Here is a 24,004-nt window from a genome sequence, read left to right as displayed (position 1 = left end):
CTGCAGTGTTTCTGGCACTTTAAAACCTTGAGCACAGGTGCAGTTTCTGTAGGTATTTTTTAGCAGAAAAGCATTTCGGCAGTGCTTTAAGGAATTGAGTGATGCCTCCAAATTGAATTTTTCAGCTTTTAAATGGCTGTGACTTAAGAAAAGGAAGTGGATACCAGCATGTTTTGCCTGCAAGGCTTGTGTTGCTCTTTGAAATGACATTTCATAGTGCTGCAGTGTGTATGGCCTGAAGTTCGATCGGTAACTCATTCCACTTGTACCGCTCAGTCAAGTTAAAGAAGAATGTGGGAGCGCTGGCCTCCTGTGCCGTGAAAGCAGTCAGTGATCATCAGTGAAGAGCTGACTGCTGTAGTACTGTACAGGATAGTTCCTCCGAATTTGACACCTGCTTGTTTCTGTAAGCGACCTTTTCTGCCTCGCTGAGGGTGGGTGGTTGACCTGTCAGTGTGGAGAACCCTGTTTCTTTTAATCTCCTTATTTTCTGCTTGATCTGTCAAGAATCACTGGAACACATGAGCTTCCCTAGAGCCTTAAGTTGCCCTCCACAGAGAAAGATTAATTTGTAGAAGTAATAATATAGATGTCCAGATTTAAGTGTAAAAGTTATGCTCGGGGGGGAGTAGAGATTTAATCATACGCAGCATCGGAAAACACAGCAATCAGTGAACTTTTTTCCATAAACAGAAAAATGTGGAATTCTTGCTTTTGAAGCATTTCTCTAAAGAAATAAATAAAATAAATAAATAAAATAAATAAAATAAATAAAAATAATAAAACAAAAACACAACGAGTGAATGCCATTTGGTGGTATATCTTCCCTCCCCTCTGCCTGTACGTTTGTTACAGCCCTTGTGATAGAGGAGTGGGATGACAAACCATGCCTCGCAGTTGTGCCTTAGGGAGAGGGTGAAAGGGAAAAGAAGCAACTTCTTGCTGCAGTGCAAGTTTTGTATACTTATTATTTTTTTAGTCATAAGAATGTGTCTTGCTCTTGCAGTGGAAGATTTGTAATTGTAGTATTTGTGGAAGGTAATTCTTCATTATCAGTCCAGACCTGCTGAATCTGGGGAGCGGATTTATGAACTTCATTCTTTGTCTAAGATTTTAGTCACTTCTGTGCATGCCGGGTTCCTGCCATCCCATGTTTGGGATAAGGTCTGAGAGCTTATGGTGACCTGGTATTCTGTTGAAGGAGTCAGCAGAACCAGTAATAAATATATTAAAAAAGCTTAAAGTGCTCAGTTCTACTGAGGCGACATGCTAAAGAACCTGTAGACCTTGTCTACAAAAACACTTGTGATAAGTGGTAACCTTGAGTTCCTGTGAGACTTCAGTGGGTAGGAGGCGTCCTTTCCTACTTCTGCTTCACCATGGAGACACCACGGTGCTGCACCTGGCTTTCTTCCCAACTCTGTTGAAACTTAGGATCTCCCGAGCGCTGCTTGCTAACCTTGGTTAATCTTGTTAATGCTGGTTCTTTGTTGGCGTGTACCAGATTGGTGTGTGATGCAAGGTGTACAGTTCATTGAGCTATATTGTTCCTGCATTGACTTGACTTCTGCATCAGAAATATGTTGTCCTTCGTAAGTTATAAATAAATGAATAGATTTGTTAATTATATTTTAAAATCATATTTGTGTGATCTACGTTATTGCTTTACAGATGCATTTGCAAAACCAAGTAACTGAATTTATGCATGATGGATTGTTTTCTGTGTGTGTTTTTTTTTTTTAGCCAGTTTAAATGATACAACAGTCTAATATATACACAGGCTTTTTCTTATCAGTGTTCTGCTTCAGGTGACATAGTTGGTAGGTTTTGTTTGGTTTTGAAATTAGAATGGCATTCATCTAGTGCATGGTTTTTAATGCAGCTTTATTATCTCTCTGGAAATGGAGTGGTCCGGCAGGCGGTAGGAGAGGGCTCGGTTCTTTTTCTGCTGGCCCTCTGTCAACCAGAGAAGATTTTAATCAGACCGCATGTAAGTTGCAGTAGAATTTGTTAGAATGACTAAAGAGGTAATGAGAAATATTAGACAATTGATGGTGGTGATTAACGTTTGGCTGGAATACCAGTGGCAACTTACACTGTGGTTTTATGGTGTTGTCAGTGTTGTTTTCCTGAGTGGCACAGCAAAATTAATGATGAAAGGACAGTTTCTTTCCTTGCTCTTTTGGATGAGGGTCATGACCTAGGGTAGCAAAGAAGAAGAAATTATGCTTGTAGGCGTAGTGGTTGCCTTGGGACTGATAATTTTAAGATTCATTTTTTCCTTCTACTGACTATTCTCGTGTTTGCCTCTCTCTGTGCTGTGCCTGAAGAGATGTGTTGAGAGCCCTAAATCCTGGCCAAGTCAGTGGGGCAAATGTCTCCTTTTGAGTTAGGGATTCTAAATTAGCTTGTTTTCAGCAGTCCCAAATCCTTCAGGATGGCTATACCTGTAAAGAGGGGAATGGAGAATTGCAGGAATGCGATTTGGACCAAAGCAGCGCTTGTCCACCATGTATTTTTAGAAGAGTCCTCTTCCTCAGGGGTTGAAAGAATATTTTGAGTAGTGAGCGCACAAAATGAGTAGAGGAAAGAGTGCAAGAGTGCGAAGTGAGATTTCTTACCTACTGTGGGGTGTTAGACTATACAGACTTGCAGTGGGTACTGTATGTGGAATCTCTCTCTATCTGAAACGATCACTACAGACATAACAGGCCCAGGTGTGGTAGGCCGAGAGCAGGCTTACGTGGTAGCTCAAGGGCCAAAAGAAGTCAGCTGCCAATGGACCAGAAAAGATGCAAACAGATTTCCCTGGGACATTTTCATTCTTTCAATCTATTTAAATTTTTAAAACAAAGGTTTTAATAAAGATGTTTCAACATTCAGGGATTCAGGTGTTTGCCTGAAATGGCTCAAGTAAAATCTTTAAATTCAGATCTTGTCTTTCTGAAGAGTGCCTTAAATTGGAGGTTGTTGAATGCTACAAAGTGCTTTCTTAAGTCTCCTCTTCTGGAGATGTTCAGGAAATACTAGAAATTGGAGAAGGGTTTTGAATGCGTTTCTTGCTCCCCACATTTGTTTCTTTGTTAGAGAACTACAAAGGCCGTGTGTGTGTGTGTTTGTTCCTGACTCAATGAATATGTAACGATTTATACAAATCAGGAAATCTCTACAAAAAGAAATGAAACACGAAATACCTAAGAGTTCTCTGCAGCCCTCTGTTTGGGTATTTCCCTGGCTTTTACTCTCTGAGCTGGAGCCAGCAGATGTGCCTCCTGTAGCGCCAGAGTGCCATTAGCATCTGACTGTTCGTGCTGATGAGCTGAAGTTTGTACGTTTTTGAGGAGAAATGCTGTTATGAATCCAGAAAGATGTTAAGTTTTGATGAAACTTAACGTTATCCTTTTGTGGTTTAAAAAAAGGGGGAGGGTGCATTTTGATTATTTTCAACTTCCAAACTGTCTAGCTGAAAATCTGAAGTATGCTATTCTCCTCAATACTGAATTAATTTTGAAAAATTGGATCTGTGTTTCTCAGCCTTTTATGTTGTTCAAGAAATTTTGTTTTTAATTTCCTTTAATGTTCACTGAATATGTGAAGTGTACAATAAACTAATCAAATACTCTATGCTGTTTCTGCACAGGGTTGTGCATTTAATGGTGGAAACACTTTTTGCTTGTCCCGATAAGAATCGAGGAGACAAAGTGTTAAAAATTTCTGATCGTGGTGTACCCAGGACAATTGTCTCAATTGCTTCTAACATCGGATTCTCTTCTAAGTTACATGTCTTAATCTCATTGAACTTCATGAAGTCTAATATGTCCTTAATTATTTGGTAGATCACGACTGCAGAATGTGAGAGATAAAATTGTGGTTATGCTGGTTCCCTCTTGTGTGGCGCATACTTTTATGCAGGGGCAGCATGACTGGCGATGGAGAAACTTTTTTTGTGTTGAAGTGCTTTAACCAGCTTACATCTTTAGTGTGGCTCAGTGTGTGGTTGCAGAAGTGTTTGTGATGTTTGCATGCAGGAGACCATGCAGGAAGCAGGGAAAGGGAGGGTGATGCTATTTTGTTGGAAGTGCTCACCTAGGTCATACTGGGCAAAAGAGATCTTAGAGGTTTAAATTTCCTGAGATTTTCCTTTTGTCTCTCTGATAGTGATTTTGAATAAAAAAAAAGGCAAAAAAAAAAATAATCAGGCAACTATTGCAAATTGTGTGATTTATTTATTTTTTAACAACAACATAAAAATACAGGGAAAAGATTCTAAAGATATTAGTTCAATGACATTTACTGTGTAGATTTTCAACAAGTATGGGTATCACTGGCTGTGTGAGATGTGTATTAAGTTTGTTTCAGAATACAGTGCTTATTTACAGGAAAATACTTTGCTGCCACATCAGCTGAATACAAAACTTGCAAATGATATCACTTTCGTGTTTGGGAAGCTATTTCTTAACTATGCCCAGTCAAAGTTTCAGATTTCATGCTTTACTATAGCTTTGTGAAAAAGTAGTGTTAGTAATTTTGTAAATGTGGAAGGTGTATAGTCCATTTATCCCTGCAAAATAAGAAAAAGTGTTACAGACTTCTAATTCAATGATATCGTAGGAATTTAGGTAAAACTTAGAGCATTTGAATACTTGCTGTAAATGTAATGTTCAAAATATTTTAATAGCTTGTTTTGAAAAATCTACCTATTAGCTATTGGTTCCTTTCAACAGAATTTATTGGCATCAACTTGGTACTAGAAAAAGCCCCATCTGTATCTCAAGTTATAACCTTAGATTATATGCTGACCTGGCAGTAAAATGATGTTAGTGAGAAAAGTCATAAATTTGACCTTTGTGCATATTGTGTTTCCTAATGCAAGCACCATATCCTTACTCTTTGTAGTGTAGGTTTCAGTATACTGAAAATACACTACAGCTACTACATATTTGACTTTAATAAAGCACATTCGATATGTATATGCAATAGCTCTTAGTAATAATGTATAATAAAAATGGGAAAAAAACAACCAAGGACAGAAAGTGGATTTAACTTAATTTAGTGTATTCATATATGCTTAATTCTCCTGTTTTATAAATTTCATTCAAAGGTAAGTGATCGTACTGATAGCTGAATGCCAAACTAGACTGCAACAACTCCATTGTTGAAAAGTACACACAAAAAACAAACTGTGACCTGAAAAGTAAACTTCCAGAGGATTATATGAGAAAGTTTACTTACACATCAAGTATCTTAGCTGTAATTGTTCTGGCAGTTGATGTACATAAAATGAACAAAGTGGCTTGGCCCAGTATTGCATTAACAGTTGAATAAATTAGTGTGTTCTCCATTGTTTATTTTACCTCCTAAAGTGTGAAAAAATTGCACCTTTGAACAGTAAACTCTATTGCCATAACCATCTGTTTGCAGTTTCATTACAAACTCCTACCAGAATAACCCTCACTTTGAAGAGAAAATTGATATGGGTTGTAAAAATTATAGTCTATGACCTTAGGTTTTATGTCTCTTTAGGTATCCCTGGTGTGGTCTCCACTGGTGTGTATTATGATTTCTTCAAGAAGTAACTTTGTCTTCCAGCTAATTTCAGATAAGAAGTCAAGTCCATGCTTCAAAGAGTTTGCTGTCGCACAGAGCTGAGCACCTTTATCTCTCGTTCAAGATCCTTAGATGTAAAACAAGTGTAGTAGATACTACAGCAACTTTGCCCTTCCGTGCCCAGAAATGCTGTGTCAGCTGGAGCTAGCACGCTGTTCTTTAGTGAGTAGCTCGGTTTGTCCCTGTGAATTTTGCTAGACTTAGTCTTACTTACAAAATTGTTAATATTGTCAATTAAAGCCAATTAGCAGCAGTAGTTTTAGTACTTTAGACACAACATTGATTTTTAATGTAATTGAAAAGTCATCAGTTTATTTTTGGCATATTTGTGCATATTTTTGGATGCGCATTCCACAAAGGCACTAAAACCAGTCATTTCTAACTGAAATATTTGAATAGTGGTTAAGTTAAAAACTGCAAAGCACCATTATTAGTAATCATGATGCTTTTAAAATAAACATTCCGGATAGTTTAGTAATGAAATCTTGCAGGCTTTGTTTAAAAAACAAACACCTCCCGCTTTCCTCTTGAGCTTAAACAGTGGCTTGTTTAAAAAACAGTAAAATTCCATAACACTTAAACTCTTTTGAAGTAGGTCTTCAACATCAGCAAGTAATTCTGCAAATTGCTTTTGAAGATGAGGCTTCATTTACTCCAGCATGTGCAGTCTGATTGAGTGGATTAGTGGGTGTGGCTGAAATTGTAATTTAGGCTTTTTTTGTGTGCATGTGTGTTTCTCTCAAAAAACGCCTTATCAGATGCATCTCTATTTTCTTGCAATAATTTTGAGTAGACCCACGAGTACTCTTTTTAATAGTCGTTGGTGAAAATTTGGTATGTGTGTATAATGGCATTACATTCATGTTAGCTACTTTTTTTTTTCCCCATTAAATTTTTTTTTTTGAGCGTGTTTTTTTTTTTAGATCACTTTCCAGAACCAGCTTGCTCTGTATGGTTACACAAATGCTAGTGGTAGGGTAGGGATAGAGCAGAGTTATGCAGCTGGGGTAGAAAAAGGGGCAGCCTGGGTTTAGATTGACTTTACAGTGTTACAGGACAGCACCCTTGGACAGAGTTTAACAGAAACACTTCATATTTCAGTGAGTCGTTATGTAATACGATAGCCAAGTGTAAGGCAGTTCAGTAATACTGACGTGTTCCTTCGGAAGGAAGAGAAAAAGGGCTAGGCACTCGACTCATGAAAATCGGAATGATTTTATTGATTACTTTTTTTTTTGAGTTGTATGTTTTTGTGCCATTTGAGAATGCTTCTGTTCATTTTAAAAGATACATAATACTTTCTGTAAAATTTGTAATTATATAAAGAGAAGAAAAGAGAAGACCGCTACCTCCCTGCTTCTCACAAATCAAACCATTGAAATAGACAAAAAACAAAAACAAAAACAAAAAACCACAATTGTGATGTCATTACTTCAAACAGATTTTATATGGAAAATAGCTTGTTGGGGATGATCGTTTCTATACAAAAGAGTTGAATATAAATTGTCCTTGAATATTTGAATGTCCATTTGCATTCTTTTTTTGTGGATGAAAAAGATATTTTGATACAGCAGGGAAGCTCTCTAGCTCCTATAAACAAAAAGAGATGCTAAACACCACCCTAATTTACTAATCTAACAAAACAATGGGGAGCAATTAAACTTCTAAAGCATATGGAATGGCTATTTCATTTTATCCTTAGTTGGAAAACTGCACAAGTCCAAACATGTTTTAGCTGTCTTTCCCTGTATAATTTCTGTTCCTCATACAGGTTTCACAATATTATGTTGACGATTTTTGCTTTATTGCTTTAAAATAATCTGAAACTATGGGGGTACATGAATTTTTTGGCATCTTAAACTGGTGGTTTTCCTTATTTATTTGTTTTATTTAGACAACTTCATTGTGTTTGGCAGTGTTGAAAATACTACACAAATATTTAGGCAGTGCAAGGTAATTTGATCACTAGTTGTCTGATATGAAAGTGAAAAGCGTAACGTATTCAGTCCTGAGTTTGGTTTGGCCTGGAAGTACAGCTCATGTTGGCACGTCACTGTGGACACTGAAAACATCATGTATTGATTATATATAGCAAAGAATTATAGCATTAATATTTCACCTGGCAAGAAATGGTATACACGAGGTTATAAATCCTCATATGTTTCCACTAAAAATTGCTACAGATATGACATCAGATTCTATTAAAGTGAAAAAAGAAATGTAACAGGGAAATTTCAACTGATAGGGGTGCTTCTTCTGCATTGAGGGAAGAAAGAAAGGAAAGGTTCATTTCCAAAAGGGTGAGGGATTAAGTGGCAGCATCCAGCATCTCCTGTCTTCCTGGGTTTACCGCAGGGTAAGTCCACTCTGTGTAGCCCAAGAACTGTGGCTGATAGAGAAGCAGCAGTTAATGCACATCTTCAGGGCATATTTTACCATTGTAGGAACAAACATTTTATAAACCAAGATGTACTGAATTGCTGAGTTGCTGTAACTGCAAATTTACCTCTGGGCGGTTGTTATTGATCATAAAAAGGTGAATTTGACTGAAAAGCATTAAGCTAAGACCACTTAAGAAAATGAAAGTAACAAGAGGCTGCAGGACCTGGCTGAGTTGGTGCAGATTTTTGTCTGTCTTCAGGAGTCAGTTACTTAATAAAATGAAGAGTTCGCTGTTCTCTTGCCATGCGGTTCTGGGCAACGAGGGGATACCTCAGCAAGAGAATGTGTAGTAAGTTTCCAGATAGAGGTTATGCCATGTGCTCTCGTACTAAACCGTATGGATGAATTTACAAAAGATTGGTTGAGTATGGGAAAGTGTGCAATAGAAAACAAATCTTACAAATGCATTTCATGAAAAAATACTCTCATACTTCTAAGATTTTTTTTTTCATGAGAACAGAAGAAAGCAAAATTTGATTGCTCCTGTAGGGAGTTTTATTGCTTTGTTCCATGTAAATGATTAAACAGGGACTGCACACTTGCTTGGCACTGCTGACTCTGGTTTAAGACCGTTATTTGCCAAATAATTCTCTCTCTTTTTTTTTTTTTAACCTGTAATGCTATTATTTTATTGCTTGAAGAATGGTCATAATCCCTTCGCATTGAGGGCATTAACAGCTTTTGTGTCTTAGAACTGTGGAAACAGAAGACTAAATGGAGCAGTGAGGATAGAGTTATTTTTATGCTATAACTGCATCAACTTCAGGAGTTCAATTTTTTTCACAAGCATGGAACATTTATGTCATGGATAACTGCTTTAAACCCAGCCCAACTGGTAGAGGCTAGGGGATCATTACTGTTGTTTCTCATTTTAACCCTCATAACCTGTGCGTGTAGCTTATCTATACCATAATGTATTTGCCTTTCTTCCTTAACTGCCTCTGTTTGTTTACACCAACTTTGTCTGGGCTCTAACTGAATTGTAAGATCATTGAACAGGAACTGTTCCACTAAGTATTTTTAATGCCCATCACAATGGGTCGCCAAATGTCTCGTTGTCTCTCCTGTTATGTAAACAATAAGAAGTTAATCATTGTCATGGACAGATTTTTTTTTCCTCTTTGAGTGGCATATGTGAAGCTAGTTTGCTTATTTTGGACATATGTCCCCAACATTTAAGTTACCTGCTTTCTTAGCCTGTTAACCAGCCTCCTCAGAAGTCTGTAATGTAAGGTAAGAACCCCTTTTACTGAGGTGGCTTTGGTGCAGCTGTACAGTTCTTGGAAACTTTGGCTGCTGTCTGTCCGAGCAGCGCTTTTCTGTGGATAAACACAGGAGATGCTGCTGGCCAATGTTTTCAATTCAGCAGCTGTTTAAATTGTCATACTTTAAATAATACAAATCAAAAAGGAGCTTTATGTAGAGTCTGAACAGATAGATATCTTTACTGCTTCGGTCATGTTGTTATATGTTCAGAGCTCCTTACGAGAAGGTTTTCTGTCATTTAAGTTGGTGCAATTCTAATATAAGGTTTGGTTTTTTGAATGGTTTGAACTCCCAACAATCACTACAGGACATATGTTACTGTAAACCTTCATGATGAGGATTTGCTTTAGATAACCTCATTTTAACTGTTGTGTAATGATTATTACCTAATGTGAAAGAAACGTTTAAACAGTTTGTTTTTTTTTTAGTGTTGTTGCACCTACAATGCTAGCATGTTTTCAATTTACACTTGAGAATAAAACTCTATATTTTCTAGCTTAGATTTTATTAAACCTTAAATTAGGATGTTTTAAAATGTGTATATATAATGCAGTTTGTACCACAGGTTCCTCAGAAGGAACCAGTTCAGTGCCCAGGTAGGCCTTAGCCTTTCTCCTTGGGTAGCCAGCTATGACAGAATCTTCTGTATTATGGGAAGTACCGAACAGTTGTTCCATACTCACCATCACCATTTCATTGATGATTTTACAGGCTTCTGCCATGCCAGCCCTTTGTGTGGCCCTCTGCATAGGTTACATTAAGCTGCGTGGTATGGCCTGCTGCATCACTACCTCTTTCTCTTCCTCATCATCCCAAAGCTCAGTATCACTGGAAAGGTCCTGGTCCTGTTATTTGTAACTGCAGCACCACACCAGTAATTCACTTGTGTTATTTGTGAGCAGATCCCCTTCTTTGGGAGAAGCAGAATGATCGTTGGGTGAAGTCCTACATCTGTCCCTCCAAAATCATGTTGAAGTGCTTACTCCCTCCATTTGAAGAAGTCACATCTACACAGAAACCCATGTTGGGGGGCCCTGCAGGGCTCTACACAATGGCAGAGACCACAGCCAAACTGCAGGGGTTTTGCTTTTTTTTTTGTGTGTTTGTTTTTGACAGCTAGGGATGGTATCAGTGTAATGCTGAGCGTTGCTACATGTGGAGACACATTTCCCAAAAGCATGAGCTGGTTCAGGAGCATCTCAGGTAGCAGAGCGTGTTGGTACTGCCCACAGGGATGAGAAGGAGGAAGGCATTCCAGCTGCCCCCAAACTACTTTTGGTAGTCTTTATTGGCTAGACTGGGCTAAGTCTTAAAGGAGTTTCTCTAGTAAGCAGAGGTTATCTTTTGCACAGGTAACCTGACAGCAATGGGACCACATCATTCAGACATTATATTGCATGAGGTAGTAGAGGAAAGCAGAGGACAGCTATATCCCTGGTGCAGTGAGTCTTAATGGCATTTTATCCAGACACAGAGAGTGTAGGTGGGAAAAAGAATGGTATTCTGATCAGAGGCTGCAGACAGGTCCAATTTATCTGTCACAGATGGTGTGAACAGGCTACTGCCTGTAAGTATGGCAATGAGCAGGTGCAGGAAGGGTCTTAGGAAATGGTTTCACAGATAGAGGAAGGACAGAGAATGTGGAGATCAGGTATGGGTGGCATCATGAACAGCGCTTTGCTGGTAGGAGCCGCATCTGCTGAACTTGTATCCACTGTCAGCACTTGTCTAGCAAAGAGCTCTGTGCAGTGCGTGGTTGTCCTGCAATCACATGAACGGAAGGGGATCGAGTTTGCTCCGTGTGGACTGGGAAGCTTGTAGTATGCTGTTGTAATTCTAAGTTGCCAATGCCATTTTCAAGTCAGTCTTACAGACAAAATGAGCAGGACTTGTGACATGCTATTGCATGCTCAAGTAGTGTATAGAATTGGCTATTTGTGCTTGCTTTTCTGGGAGGGGGAGAAGGAGGGAGGGACTCTTTAATTTGGATGCCTTTCGGAGGCATCGTCTTCTGACGACCTTCAACTGCCTTCTATCAAAGGTCTGAAAGAGTGGTCTGGGGAAGCATTGCTCTATGCGTCCTCTATTCTTAAATTTTCCTTTCGCTGTTAAAGGCAAGATGGACATCTCGCCTGACCTGATACGGCTTTCTTACGCAATTTGTGCTTATGTAAGTAATCTGTCTTCCGAGTAACATGAACCGAAGCTGTCTTACATGCTGCCTCCCCTGGAATACAGCTTTATTAATTTACACATACTATATGCACTAGTTCATCATTGCAACATGACAGAATCTGATCACTGAGCACAGAAGTAGAGTGTAATTACTTTGTAATCAAAGATTTACCAAATCAATTGTGTGTTATATACTGCTGTGAAGAGTATCAAAACTGCTATTTCAAAGAGATAAAAACTAATACAGTGTTGACATATCTCCTTTTAGTAGAGACATTTCATATTTGAAGGACAGTTGTTTAAGTCAGTTTTAAATGTAAAGTGTTAAGTGTCAGTGTTAAGATCTCACAGCGATCTCTTATGCTTACTTCTCACACTTCAATAAGAGATGCTTTGATTGTTCCTTAATAGACATTGGAGAATGGACTACTTAATATAAATATATATGTATTAAAATGAAGAACATCAAGTGTTTGAGAGAGCCTTTATATTTCACAAAGATGCTTCTGGTTTTTTGGGAGTGATGTTGATAACTGATACCTTTTAATTCTTTGCTACGGTCTGTAATTGTGGTGATAAAAGAATATTGTCAAAGGCAGAAGACAGGATATACAGAACGGGACGGTTAAATTTAACAAGTAGTCATGGCTACTTCACTTTTAAAGGCATGAATCTTGATGAGTTCTGCAATTAATATTTTTGTCTTAAGGATAAGATAGGTATATTACGTACAGCTTTACGTGGTTGGAAACTGGTTAGAATTAATGTTCTGTAAAGTATGTAAAGCAGCATAAGAACCATTGGTAACTGTTTACATGCTATTAATAATTAGCAACCTTCATACTAGTCTGTTAGGAAAGAACCATGCATTGGGTACAATAGAAACTCAACTCCATACGGTTGGGTTCAAATTACATTTGACTTGGACAATAGGGCATGAATGGTGCTCATTTGAGTTTCTGCCATTGTAAACAATGAGATGTTGGAATGTTTCATTTGTTTATTGATTTATTTATTTGGACAGGTGCAGGTTGATCATATGAAATAAATTCGTATTCAAATATAGACAGACAAGACCTTAACAACATTGTCCAGTCTGAGTATATGATCATAACCAGCATCTTGAATGGACAGATTAAAATTAATTTAACCTGTGTCTGGTTTTGAATTTGGGTCTTAAACTAATCAAATTATGTTCTAGAGAAAGTGCTTATATGCTGTCCAGCCGCTTAGAAAATAGAAAAAGTGAACTATTTGTCGATTTTTATTTCTTAAGGTACTAAGTTTCTTCTTTTACTTTCTGTTAAAAATTACTTGCATGTCTGTGTGGTAGATTCTGTTAATGTTAATGGGGCTCACCTATGAGAAGAGGGCATTCAAATCTGATGGATCCCATCTGGTTGAGGCTCATTCTCCAGGGTGTAATTTTCCTCAGCTATTTGAAACCCTTTCATAAGTGCTCCAAAGCAATCAGGTTCTATAATTTGCAAAATGATGGCAGGAGGAAAAAGTCAGGAGGATCACACCATGGGAATCAGTATCACAGGACTAATAGCTTAAATCAATTCTAGGATATCTGTGGTGCAGGCATTTTTGTCTTCTCCATAGCTGGATACCCACATTTCTCTCAAGCTGACGCTACAAAGGGAGAATGGATGGGAGCACATCTTACTGTTTGGGATAGTGGAAGGTTGAAGCTGGAGAACCAATATGAAGGTACATGCAAAAGACATTATCACTAGTCCACAGTTTCCAAGTCGCTCATGGCAAACAACAAACCGCATAGCAATCTGCAAGCAAGAGAAAATCCCACACATTAATGTCTTACAGGTAGTAATAAATCTATAAAAGGATTGAGCAGACCTTATGAATTTAATACATTAAGCTATATTGCCACACAGCATTGCTCTGTGCTATTGCGTGTTGCATCTATGTGTTGTCATAGTCCTTTCATAGTTCCTCTGTCTCTCATCAGGTGGAACAGATTGGATGTACACTCAGCTTGATGACCAAGGGTTTTAATATTTCAGTTCACACAGAATTTGCTGTCTTTATTTCTCTTTCAACATTATGTTACGTTTAAACAATGACATGGCTTCTCTTCCGATGCGTGCATTTGATTCCTGTCAGTGCTACAGAAGTTATGCACAGGCACCAATGGAAGAGTAGACTAGAGTTTCTCTTGAGGTGGACAACTGTTTATAATAGAGCTGTGGGAATGAAGGCAAACGCTGCTAGCAAGCAAACAGTCACTCTTCGAAAAAGCTCGGTAAACTCATAAAGCTCAGGAGCTTAATCTCTGAACCAGAGTGCTTGTTATCTAATCCCCACCAGCTGTTGTGTACTTGGTAGCCATGACATCTGTAATAGAGCTGAAGGGCCTGTCTATACTGGTTGGCACCTTTACCCACCAACTGAACCTGATTCTTCTTTCATTGCTTGCATTTACCTGCTTTAAATCATTAACCAGTTGCTCAGGGTTTGACCATCCGTTTAAGCATACTTCATAATAGAGAGCTTGTGCTGCTCTTCACATTAGGCATGTTTTAGGTTTGTATGTCTTCAGCTGGTCTGTTATTTGCCTTGCTAATACAAGAAAGGTGTCAACTGTCAACCAAAAGACTTTCCTCAGGTTGTATGCTGAGTCTTTATACAGACTTAAAACCGATCAAGGAGGGAAATACATCGAGCTGTTCTTCATCTGAAAAAAATATTTCCATGTATCTAATAGATAGGGTACAGAATTACACACTGTATAGCGGCCTTCCAGTACCTAAAGGGGGCCTACAGGAAAGCTGGGCAGGGACTCTTTGTCAGGGAGGGGAGTGATAGGACGCGGAGTAATGGTTTTAAACTAAAAGAAGGTAGGTTTAGATTAGATATCAAGAAGAAATTCTTTACTCTGAGGGTGGTGAGGCACTGGCACAGGCTGCCCAGTGAAGGGCCGGTGTTCAAGGCCAGGCTTGAATGGGGCTTTCGGCAACCTGGTCTGTGGAAGGTGTCCTGGCCCATAGCAGCGGGTTGGAACTGGATCTTCTTCAAGGTCCCTTCCAACCCAAACCACTCTCTGATTCTGTGCGTGTCTCTGTTACCTGGTGTGTATGAACTGATGAAAGTGGTTACAGAACATAGAATATATATGCAATTGTGTGTGTGTACTGTTGAAAAGTGGTTGTTTTCAGGGGAACAGCCGTGTTACCTGTGGTACCTGTCATTTATTAATGTAGCGGAGGATAAGATGACTTGCGAGTAGTAAACAGTGACACAGTAGAGGAGGTAAATGCTGAGCTGTCCTGCAAAGATAAGTCCACTTCTGCACGTGTACCATGGACGAACTTAGATCTGTGGGTTATTTTACTGGTTGAAAGTTAGCTGTATATAGCTTCCTAGCACCTGAATGAGTAGATTGGGGTTTGGAGTTGACACTGTGGCCAGAATTGGGCCCAAAGACTACCTCAGTCGTTCATTAGCTGTCAGCCTAATACTGTGGACTAAAGCTTCAGAAATCCTTAAGATAGTTCTCAGCGTCTTTAATACTTACTGTCAAAATCCAGAATAATGACATCGTAAGTAAAACCAGCACTACTGAGTGTTCAAAAAATACCTTCTAAACTTTTGTTCAATTTCATTATAGTCAATTTTCATTTGGAATTAATTTTACTGATGTATTTATATATTTTTTCCACAGAATGGCACTAAGAAGTTCTGGGACTTTATGAGGACACATGACAGGTAACAGATGGAATCACATTATTTCCTTTTGTCTTTATGTTGTATTTCATACTCTTCCGCTGGTCAAATCTTAGTATATTGAGTCTCTTGTTTTTCCTCCAACTTCCTCTTCAATTCTTCTTGTATAATGCAGATACTTCTTCACTATTTTAAACAGAATTAGCAGAAATTTTAAAATCTTATGGTTTGTTATGTCTTTCAGTATGTTTTGTCTGTGCCTGACTTTTCAGATGTTAAGAGTGTTGGCACGTGATATACTGCACATGATGTAATGATATAAAAGATGGAACTAAACGTTTGAATTGTATGGAATTTTCTTCTTTGAGTGTGAATATATCGACTGAGGGAAGGACTCTGTCCGTACATAGTTAACCCTGTTATTTGTGTAGATAAACGGTCTGGGCCCAAATATGTGATCATGTTCCTTCACCTGTGAATATACAAGCCCAAATATTGCTCTACAAAGGCTCATAAAAAGAGGTCTAAAGTTACGGTCATACCGTTTGATTTTGTCACTGGCAATTATTTGGAATGAGGTGGAGGTTTTGTTTCATGTTTGATCAAATCTTAGTATTGTGCTTTTTTATTTTTATTTTAATCCTCTCCATCACCACTACATAATGATGTTTCAGGCAAACCCTAATTCACGTGACTTTGCAGATGTCTGAAACCTTTTCAGGCCATGCATTTTGTAGACCGAAATGCTCTCCTAATCACACAGGAAGAAATGGATGGCCTCTGACTTTATTCTGTCTTTCCAATTGTATTTTTCCTATTAAGGAGGTAAAGTAGTTTACTCCTGACTCTAAAGAATGCAAAATAATAACAGCTAGGGTATGTATGATACAGACGCAGGCTCAGAATTATTAAGTAGTAAAGTATTTGTCTCTTTTTAAATGTATAAAGATGTAATCTAGTTACTGAAAATTCAGGTATTGGAAAATCAAAAGCAGAGGTAACAGGTTTTCCCTAGAAAAAAGGATTTTCTGAATTTATTAATGTATAAAATGTAGAAAGCACTAATGGCAAAAGAAATTGTGACACAACCAGAGTCATGTTGAGAGAGGTATTCTTCTTGTGTATGAGTTAAGTAGGTAAAATCAATTGCATTTTCTGAAATTTTGCTCTGTCAGAACCTTCTAAATCCTTACAGTGAGTGTTTTTGTATGTAGGCTCTTGAAGTGGATATTGATTTCACTTTAGTGATAACAACACTTTTTATCAATCTAAAGCTTATGAAGGTAAAAGTTCCAAGAAGACTAAGAAAATATTAAATTGATTAAAAATGCCTGTACTGCCTGAGGTTAAGGGAAGAAAAAGGAGTGATATTTCACTACTGAACTTCACACTTGCTTTTGGAATTTGCCTGGAAGACAGTTCTGTCTTTGCACTTTGTCTATCCATATGGGCATGTGCCAGGATTTATGAGCACAGATACAAAAGCTGAAATGATAATTGATTGCTGGAAATTTAATATATGCCTTGTACTTTCAAGCAAGTGAATCCAGCCTCAAGTCACAGTGCTGGGAAGAACGTATCTTCCAGAAGAATAATTTATGTTATTATTTTTGTTTTAGCTTCAGATTATCACTGTGTGATAATGTGTGAGCATATGCAATGAACCGAGTGGGGTAAATATTAAAGGATCAGTTTTCCATGAACTTCTTGAGAACAGTATTTCTGAAGGACTTTTGTGAACATTTTTAAAATAGTTGAGTACATAACTGTATAAAAAGGCTACAGCCACATGTCATGCCAGTCATCTCTGGTCACATAACATTTGTTAGCTTCAGATGTACAACAGCTGCCATCCTAACTTATTAGTGACTACTGTTGAACTGCAGAATGCCTCGCGCTCTTTCACAAGTAAATTCATTGCAACTTCTGAAACTTAAGGTAATAATATGAACCCTCTGTATATGAAAACCACGTTTTTTCATACATTCCCTTTATGAATGCTAAGTCAATTACTATCAGAAAGATTAGTTAGGTTCAGAATTCCTTATAATGCCTTGAAGCCCTACATTTTACTGTATTTTTGTTAAGACAGCTGTGATGCTAGTTATATGGAAAAGTCATCTTGTCTAGTTGCTGAAATGTAGAGGACTTTGTACTTAGAGGGCCCTTGGAGGTTCATTGCTCTTAATGAGGGATAAAATATTGAGGGAGGAGGGGCTTTCAGGGCATGTGTCCTGTTGGTCAGGATTTCTTTTTCCTAGTGCACAAAGTTAGGAGATAACTGTCTCCTTCAGAAAGATTGTAGGAGTCTTCCATAACTGAGATAACTTTTCAAAAGTACTTAAAATTTATTTTATTACTGAAAATGCTGTAACACTGGTAAATGCTCCATTTTTTTTTAAATGAGGTTGTTTACCTAAATAGAACATATACATCGGAACAACAGATCTACAAAGTATGCATATGTGTGTATTATATATTTACATAAAATTGATATGTGCAATGGATTTAATGATATCTAATATTAAAAAAAATTGCTAATCATATAAAAACAGACATTGAGCCTAATTCATGCCTTATCTGTTATCCTCCTTCAGCAGCACAAGTGAAAGTGTTTAAGACTGACTTCAGTGCCATGTGACAGTAAACTCAGAGCTTGTCTTTTCTGGTTCCTCTGGGAACCTTGTGTTTTTTCTCATTTTGAATGAGGCCAGCATAAGCCAACATTTAATAGATTTGTACTATAATATAGACCTGATACAGGAAAATATTTAGCAAGTGAATTGAAGCTATTTCTGTATAAATGTATCCTTTCCAACTGTTCAGATGAACAGCTGATTAAATAATACGATGACAAAAACACGAGGACTGCAGTAGTCATTTCATTTGCCTTAGGTGTGAGTCACCTGCATATCTCAATGTATTCCAGTAGGGCTCAACACAAAATCATTTATCTGTACACATGTGGCGTAACACTAGTGCAAGCTAAAATAGGACAACTTCTAATTAGATTTTCCTTTTTTTTTTTTTCCCTTTTTTCCCCCCTCCTTCTTAGTTACGGCAGATCTGAGTTTGAGCCCATACTGTGTGGCTCCTGAGCTTTCTTAAGAGCATTCAAAACTAGGGTATGTCTGGAGTCGCCTCTGCTTTATTTAGTTTGTAATTTATGCTTACTCTTAATTCCTCTGTACCATTTAAAGACCAAAAACAAATTTTTTTGGGGTGAAATTATTACTGGTCACGCAGTAAACTGTTACTAAGGCAAACCTTCCAAACCTGTGCTGCCAGAGTCAGTTGAGTACCACTATAGACAAAAGAAGCAGCATTTCCTACCCTATTTGGGTTTAAATTGTAATAGAAGGAAGACCCAGGACACAAAGACATACACATGCACACGGAGAGTAGCTAAATCCGGGAACGTTCTGCCCAGAGAGGCAGAGGAGTCTCCATCCTAGGAGGAATTCAAACCTGAAGTGGACAGGGCTCAGAGAAACCAGACCTAACTTAGAAGTTCGCCTATTTCGAGCAAGAGATTGGATCGGATGATCTCCAAAAGTCTCTTATAACCTGAAAGTTTCTATGACTTCATAAGAAAATTAAATACACTTTATGAAAGTTGCAGTTCTCATATGATAACTGTCAAAAAAAAAGTAAACTTGTCAAGAAATCTGTCAACTTGAAAGCCACTTTTCTATCCGTAAATAAGGTGTTCACTGTTGTTCTGGTCCTGTGGAGTCACATTTAAGTTAATGATTCTTTGACACATGCAGCTGAAGAGTATCAGAGCTCACTACAGGTTTTTATCGTGTATTTAGAAATGCTGAAATTTACTAAAAGTAAATGAAGAAAAAAATTCTTGATTACCTCTTCTCCATTAAAAGTATTTAAAAAGTTTATTGAGGTGGTGCTCATAAGCGTTAGATAATTATGGCCTGTTGTGTCAGGCAGTAACACACAGGTGAAGATGCTTTCTGCATTAACTTCATTGTGCTTTTTTTATAGTTAACTTTAATTTTCCTCTGAATACTCAGGTGAATTTTTTTCCACATTATTAAACACATCCTTAAGAGAATCACGCAGAATACAAGAGATGAAAAATTTAAATCATAGAATCATTAATGCAAGGTGCTTCTTAGATTTGAGTCTATCAAAGCTAGTTAGCAATCAGCAGTGATTTCTGGGAGGGAGGGTTTTTTGTTTGTTTGTTTGTTTGTTTGTCTTTAAGATCACTGCTATTAAAAGTAAAATACCTGATCAGGAGTGCACTTTAATTCTGCAAGTTTATAGTGATTTTCTGTCAGAAATAGAAATATGCCAAATATTACAAAGTAATCATCCATGCTTGTAACAAAAAAAAAAAAATGTCTCTAAAACCAGAGTCACGCTCCAGTTGTATTCCCCCCTCATCCTAATTTTGCTATGTTTAGTACCGTAAGAGCCTGAAATGTAATACTTAAGATTTACATTCATCTACTTTATAAAGCAATAGACCCAGTTCGTTTCAGGTTTCAGCAGCTCCCCTTAAACAGATTCAAGGCTTTTAAAAGACATAATTTGGGAACAGATGAAGGTCAGTGCAGAGTCATGTGCTTGCTTTTGTGCTTTGAGTAATAATGTTCAGGAACAGGAACCTTTTGCTAGCTGACAAGGAAAAGGACAGCTTGTGTTGTGAAAGGATATTAAGCAAACTGATGGCTAGTTGTCTATTTAAAAGAATTAAACTTTCACTGTAAAGTACACTACTTCAAAAGGGAAATAAATTGAGGAGACTGAATTGCCTGTAAGAGTGTTGTGTGAGTTCCTCCTAACCCTGAAAATATCATGTGAGAGGGAAAAGGCAGTAGGACCAAAAAAATTAAACTTTGCATGTGCGTTGCACCCTTGTTATACTTTGGTTTTAACTACAAAAACATGTCACAGTGGCTCAGGACTTGTTCGACTTAAAAATTCTTAACGGAAAAAACTTTCTTTTCTCATTTCTGTAAAGAGAGGGGGAAGTAATATTCCTGCCGTATGAGAGGATTTTCTTTTAAGAGATCGATTTATTTCTCATTTAAAGCAACTTCATTCTTAATTGAACCGCTCACTCAGAAAAGATGCTTTATGTCCTGCAAAGAGAACTGCAAAGCACGGGTTGCCATCAGGAGGCAGTTTGCGCGCTGAAGGGAGCGGAGGACATCTGCACGCCGGCGTGTCGTCGCCTGCAGGTTCTTGACACCCGTGGGACAAGACAGAGACATGGAGTGGGAAGATGAACACCCTTGGGAGGTACCTGCAGCACGCTGCCATAGGGGCTGCCGCATCCCCGCTGCCCCTTTTTGCCTCGCCAGGGGCAGCCGGCTGCTATTGCAGCTCAGGGGCTGCAGCAGGCAGCTCTGGAGAAGGGGTGGAAGTCATGTGCCCTGACCACATTATAGGAGTGGATTAAATTCCTTCTCCTGTTTCATATGCCGGATCGTTTGGGCTTTATGGAAATTTAATCCCGTATGTATTTTTCTGGTTTATGTCCTAGTGTATTATAAGACACCATGAAATTTAACTCAGATGCTTCCTTTGCGCAAGAATTATCACAGTAGCTTTAAGATGGGTAAAATACAAACATTTAGCATCTTTTTAAGTTAAAAAATAATCTTTCTTGGGTGGCAAGTGCCTTTTATGTGTAATGATAGGCTTTTGTGGTATAAACCTTGTCTAAACCTTGTCTGCCTTTGTAACATCTCCTCCAGGGTGTCAATGGAGTGGAGTTCTCATGATTATCTTCAAAGATAGTGCAGAAGATAATGCGCTGTTTAAAATAAACTGGATGTAGTTCAACAAACAACAAAAATGATGAAAAGTTTAGGGAAATAATAGCTGAGAGAAAAAGTAATGATAGCTGGGCATGTTCTTGCAAAGGATAATACAACCGAAGAGAGAAATTATAGCTTATCACAAAAATTGAAAGGAATGCTCTAAAGCAGGCCAGAATCATCTAATTTCATCAGTAATCAATGACAGAACAAGAAAGAATGGTGTCATACAGAAAGTATTTCATAAATGAAACACTATGAAACCGTTTTTAACAATGGGCAATAAGACAATCTGGGAAGGCATGTTCTGTAATCGCTGTCACTGGAAATGCTCAGGTCTAGACTTGGTATCTGTTTATCAAGGATGCTATCAGGATAATGATATTTTTCCTGCCATTAGAAGGAAAAATCTTAGAAGCCTGTTGATTTCCTTTCAACCCAAGTAATTACACGATTTGTTTACATATGATATTTGCAAATAAAATACATTTATGCTTGTTTGTTGTTTTTTTGCTGTTGTTTTCTTTTTTTTTAAGCAAAGATTTGACATATCCTCTGCTGGTGTGCCAGGAATTCTTCAGGCATATTTACTGTCTTTTAGATGTCTTATTATATTGTTACCTTAGGATCTGATCTAAACAAAATCGTAGCAACAAGGCAAAAATAAATGTGTTTGATGCTGTAAAGTTATCAGAGAAAAACACAAAATCATAAGCCAGGTTTTCAGGTTCTGATTTTCCCCTTTCTAAGTATCTGCCATTAAAACGCTGTATAGCATATAAACTCAACTCTGCCCTATCACTGGATAGGGTAAAATGGCAATAAAATCTTTGTTCAGGGCATTGATTCATTAGAAAGTTAAATGTTTGTCTAATTATAAGAACCGAATCAATAGAAATATTTTAAACTAAGCAGGTACATAAAAGTGTTGGTTGACAAGTCACAAATTTCTACATACAGGTTTATGGTGGCCAAAGTAGAGACATCTATTTTTTACAACATGCAGAATTTCATTTTTCAATATTTTTCAGTATTAAAATAAGTGGACATACTAATTCTCTTCTAGTCGAGAAGAACCTTTCAAGAAGAATTTCCTTCCATGTGGTTTTGAATTAAATCTGTTTGTCTGAAAGGAGTGTCAAAAGTGCTTACATGGTCTAGAGACAGTAACATAGTCATGGCCTGCATCTGGGATTATAAAAGTAATTTTACGAAAACTAGGAGATGTTTTCTAATCTGAGTGCCCGTGTTTTCGAATTTTATCGGAAAATATCTCGTGGAAAAGAAGAAACTATTGAATCCATTATTCCAGAAAGGGGAACTATAGGACTGTACATTTATACCTGAAAAATATGCTTTTATGCCTGCTATTCACTTCATATTTGATTTTTGATAGGTATGAAAGAACGTTGCTGGTTTGTCCCTTATTTTAGCTTGAGCAGAACACTTGAAATTTTTATTTTGTGCACTATGCTTGAATTCTCAAGTTGTTTTAAGAGTTTTCTTTTTGCCATTTCAGAGTGGAGTCGTACTTCTGCCTTTTAGATAGATCACTTGGTGGTCTTATTATGTGATAGCATTTATAAGCAGTAGTTTCACAAAAATAATTAGGAATTGGAACAAAAGCCCATCAGATTCTGACATGTGTTGTGCGTAATGCCTACAAAGATTTATTTAATGAAATAAGTTAAGAATAAAACCTGAATTTATTTATTAAAATATTTTGTTGAGAGTATCCCATTAAGATGCAGTGTGTCATTTCCAAGGGTATCCTGGGATACGGGCCAAGATATGACACTTAAAGAATGTTATTGAAAGCAACGTGCTTTGATGTCTCATTTATTTTGCAGTTGAATTTACTTTTCTATTTTTTTTTTCTTTGTTAGATGAAAACAGGGTGCTGGGAGGATTGTTTATTCCAAACAAGTTGTCCCGCATCTTATTCTTTGAATAGGGGACTAATTACTGCTTTGCAAGGAGATAGGGAATGTTTTAGAAGTGCATGTGTATGGCTTTGTTAGCACTTCTTAATTCATTCTTCTACCAGGCCGATGATTAACCAAACACATGCTTCCTGCTCTATGGTGTCACGAACAACTTCCTGCTGCACTTCACTTTTCTGAAACCAGTCTTCCTTTTGATTTTTCCCAGTGTAACGTTTCCCCAAGCATATGCATCTCACCACTTTATTCTGGTTTTACTTGATATTAAATATTTAAATCGTATAGGAGGAAGCTTTCACATTTCATCTGAATACAGAAGTCTTCTAGACGTCTCTAATTATCTTTTGCCAAATCCACTTTATCTGTGATTTGTATGAAAGGCTGAATGTTTTTGTCAGGAGCTTATAGCTTTGCTTTTGTAATAGGCTGCATTTTAAGCAGCCAATTGGATTGGTGCTGGCCTTTGAAAAATATAAAATGCTTTGAAGGAAGACTTAAATGAACCAATAAAGATTGTGCAAGCCCACGTTTAATCTCAGGACTATCTGCATTATAGTTAAAGCTCTGGGAAACTAAAGGAATTGCACTGGAGAATAATCAAAGGGTACAGCTTTATTACATGTCTGCTCTGAAACGAAGGGCCTGTTTTCTCTGGCTTACGATACTGTGCTTCTCTGATAAAAGGAAGACGACAGCACTTTAGATACCAAGTTGTAAATTTTCAGGGACGTGTCCAACTGTGGATGGTTAATTTGAATACAGAATTAGCACAGGGGCTGTATGCAATTCTTGCTTGTGGTCACCAAAAATAATTTTGAAATAACTTAAGATGAAGTAGGCCCTCCTGGAGGATGAATCCTCCCTTACAATTACTTCTGATTGTCAGCTCACAAACAGGTCTGTTTGTTTGCTTGTTTGTTGCTTTAAAACTGAAAGCTCAGTCATTTCTGATTTGAAAAAGAAAAGGATGCTTGTTCACTAGCATGCTTTAATCCTGATCTGGGGTGTTTCTCAAAGGTAATAATTAAAAAAAAAAAAAAAGACTAAATGGAGTTATAGATCTGACACAGAAAATAATGTGAAAGATCATTT

The 24,004-nt window shown here is 37.6% G+C and overlaps 1 protein-coding gene across 9 annotated transcripts in view; it reads left to right on the top strand.

Moving 5' to 3' along the window:
• Positions 1-24,004, top strand: part of NUDT14 (nudix hydrolase 14) — a 60,160-nt gene that overhangs the window by 13,134 nt on the left and 23,022 nt on the right. For 3 of the 9 annotated variants that reach the window (XM_083836566.1, XM_083836570.1, XM_083836572.1), the window contains exon 2: positions 15,179-15,222. In XM_083836566.1, coding sequence (XP_083692692.1) covers positions 15,179-15,222 — 44 coding nt within the window. Of the gene's footprint in view, positions 1-1,502; positions 1,593-5,525; positions 5,682-5,718; positions 5,770-9,161; positions 9,283-11,419; positions 11,486-13,185; positions 13,207-15,178; positions 15,223-24,004 lie in introns of those variants that run through there. The other 6 variants (XM_083836569.1, XM_083836567.1, XM_083836568.1 and 3 more) reach the window with 6 other exon arrangements.

The sequence above is a fragment of the Anser anser genome (assembly GCF_964211835.1).
Source record: "Anser anser genome assembly, chromosome: 5".
Lineage (NCBI taxonomy): Eukaryota > Metazoa > Chordata > Aves > Anseriformes > Anatidae > Anser > Anser anser.
The sequence above is the reverse complement of the archived record's forward strand: the minus strand, read 5'-3'. Positions and strand labels throughout refer to the sequence as shown.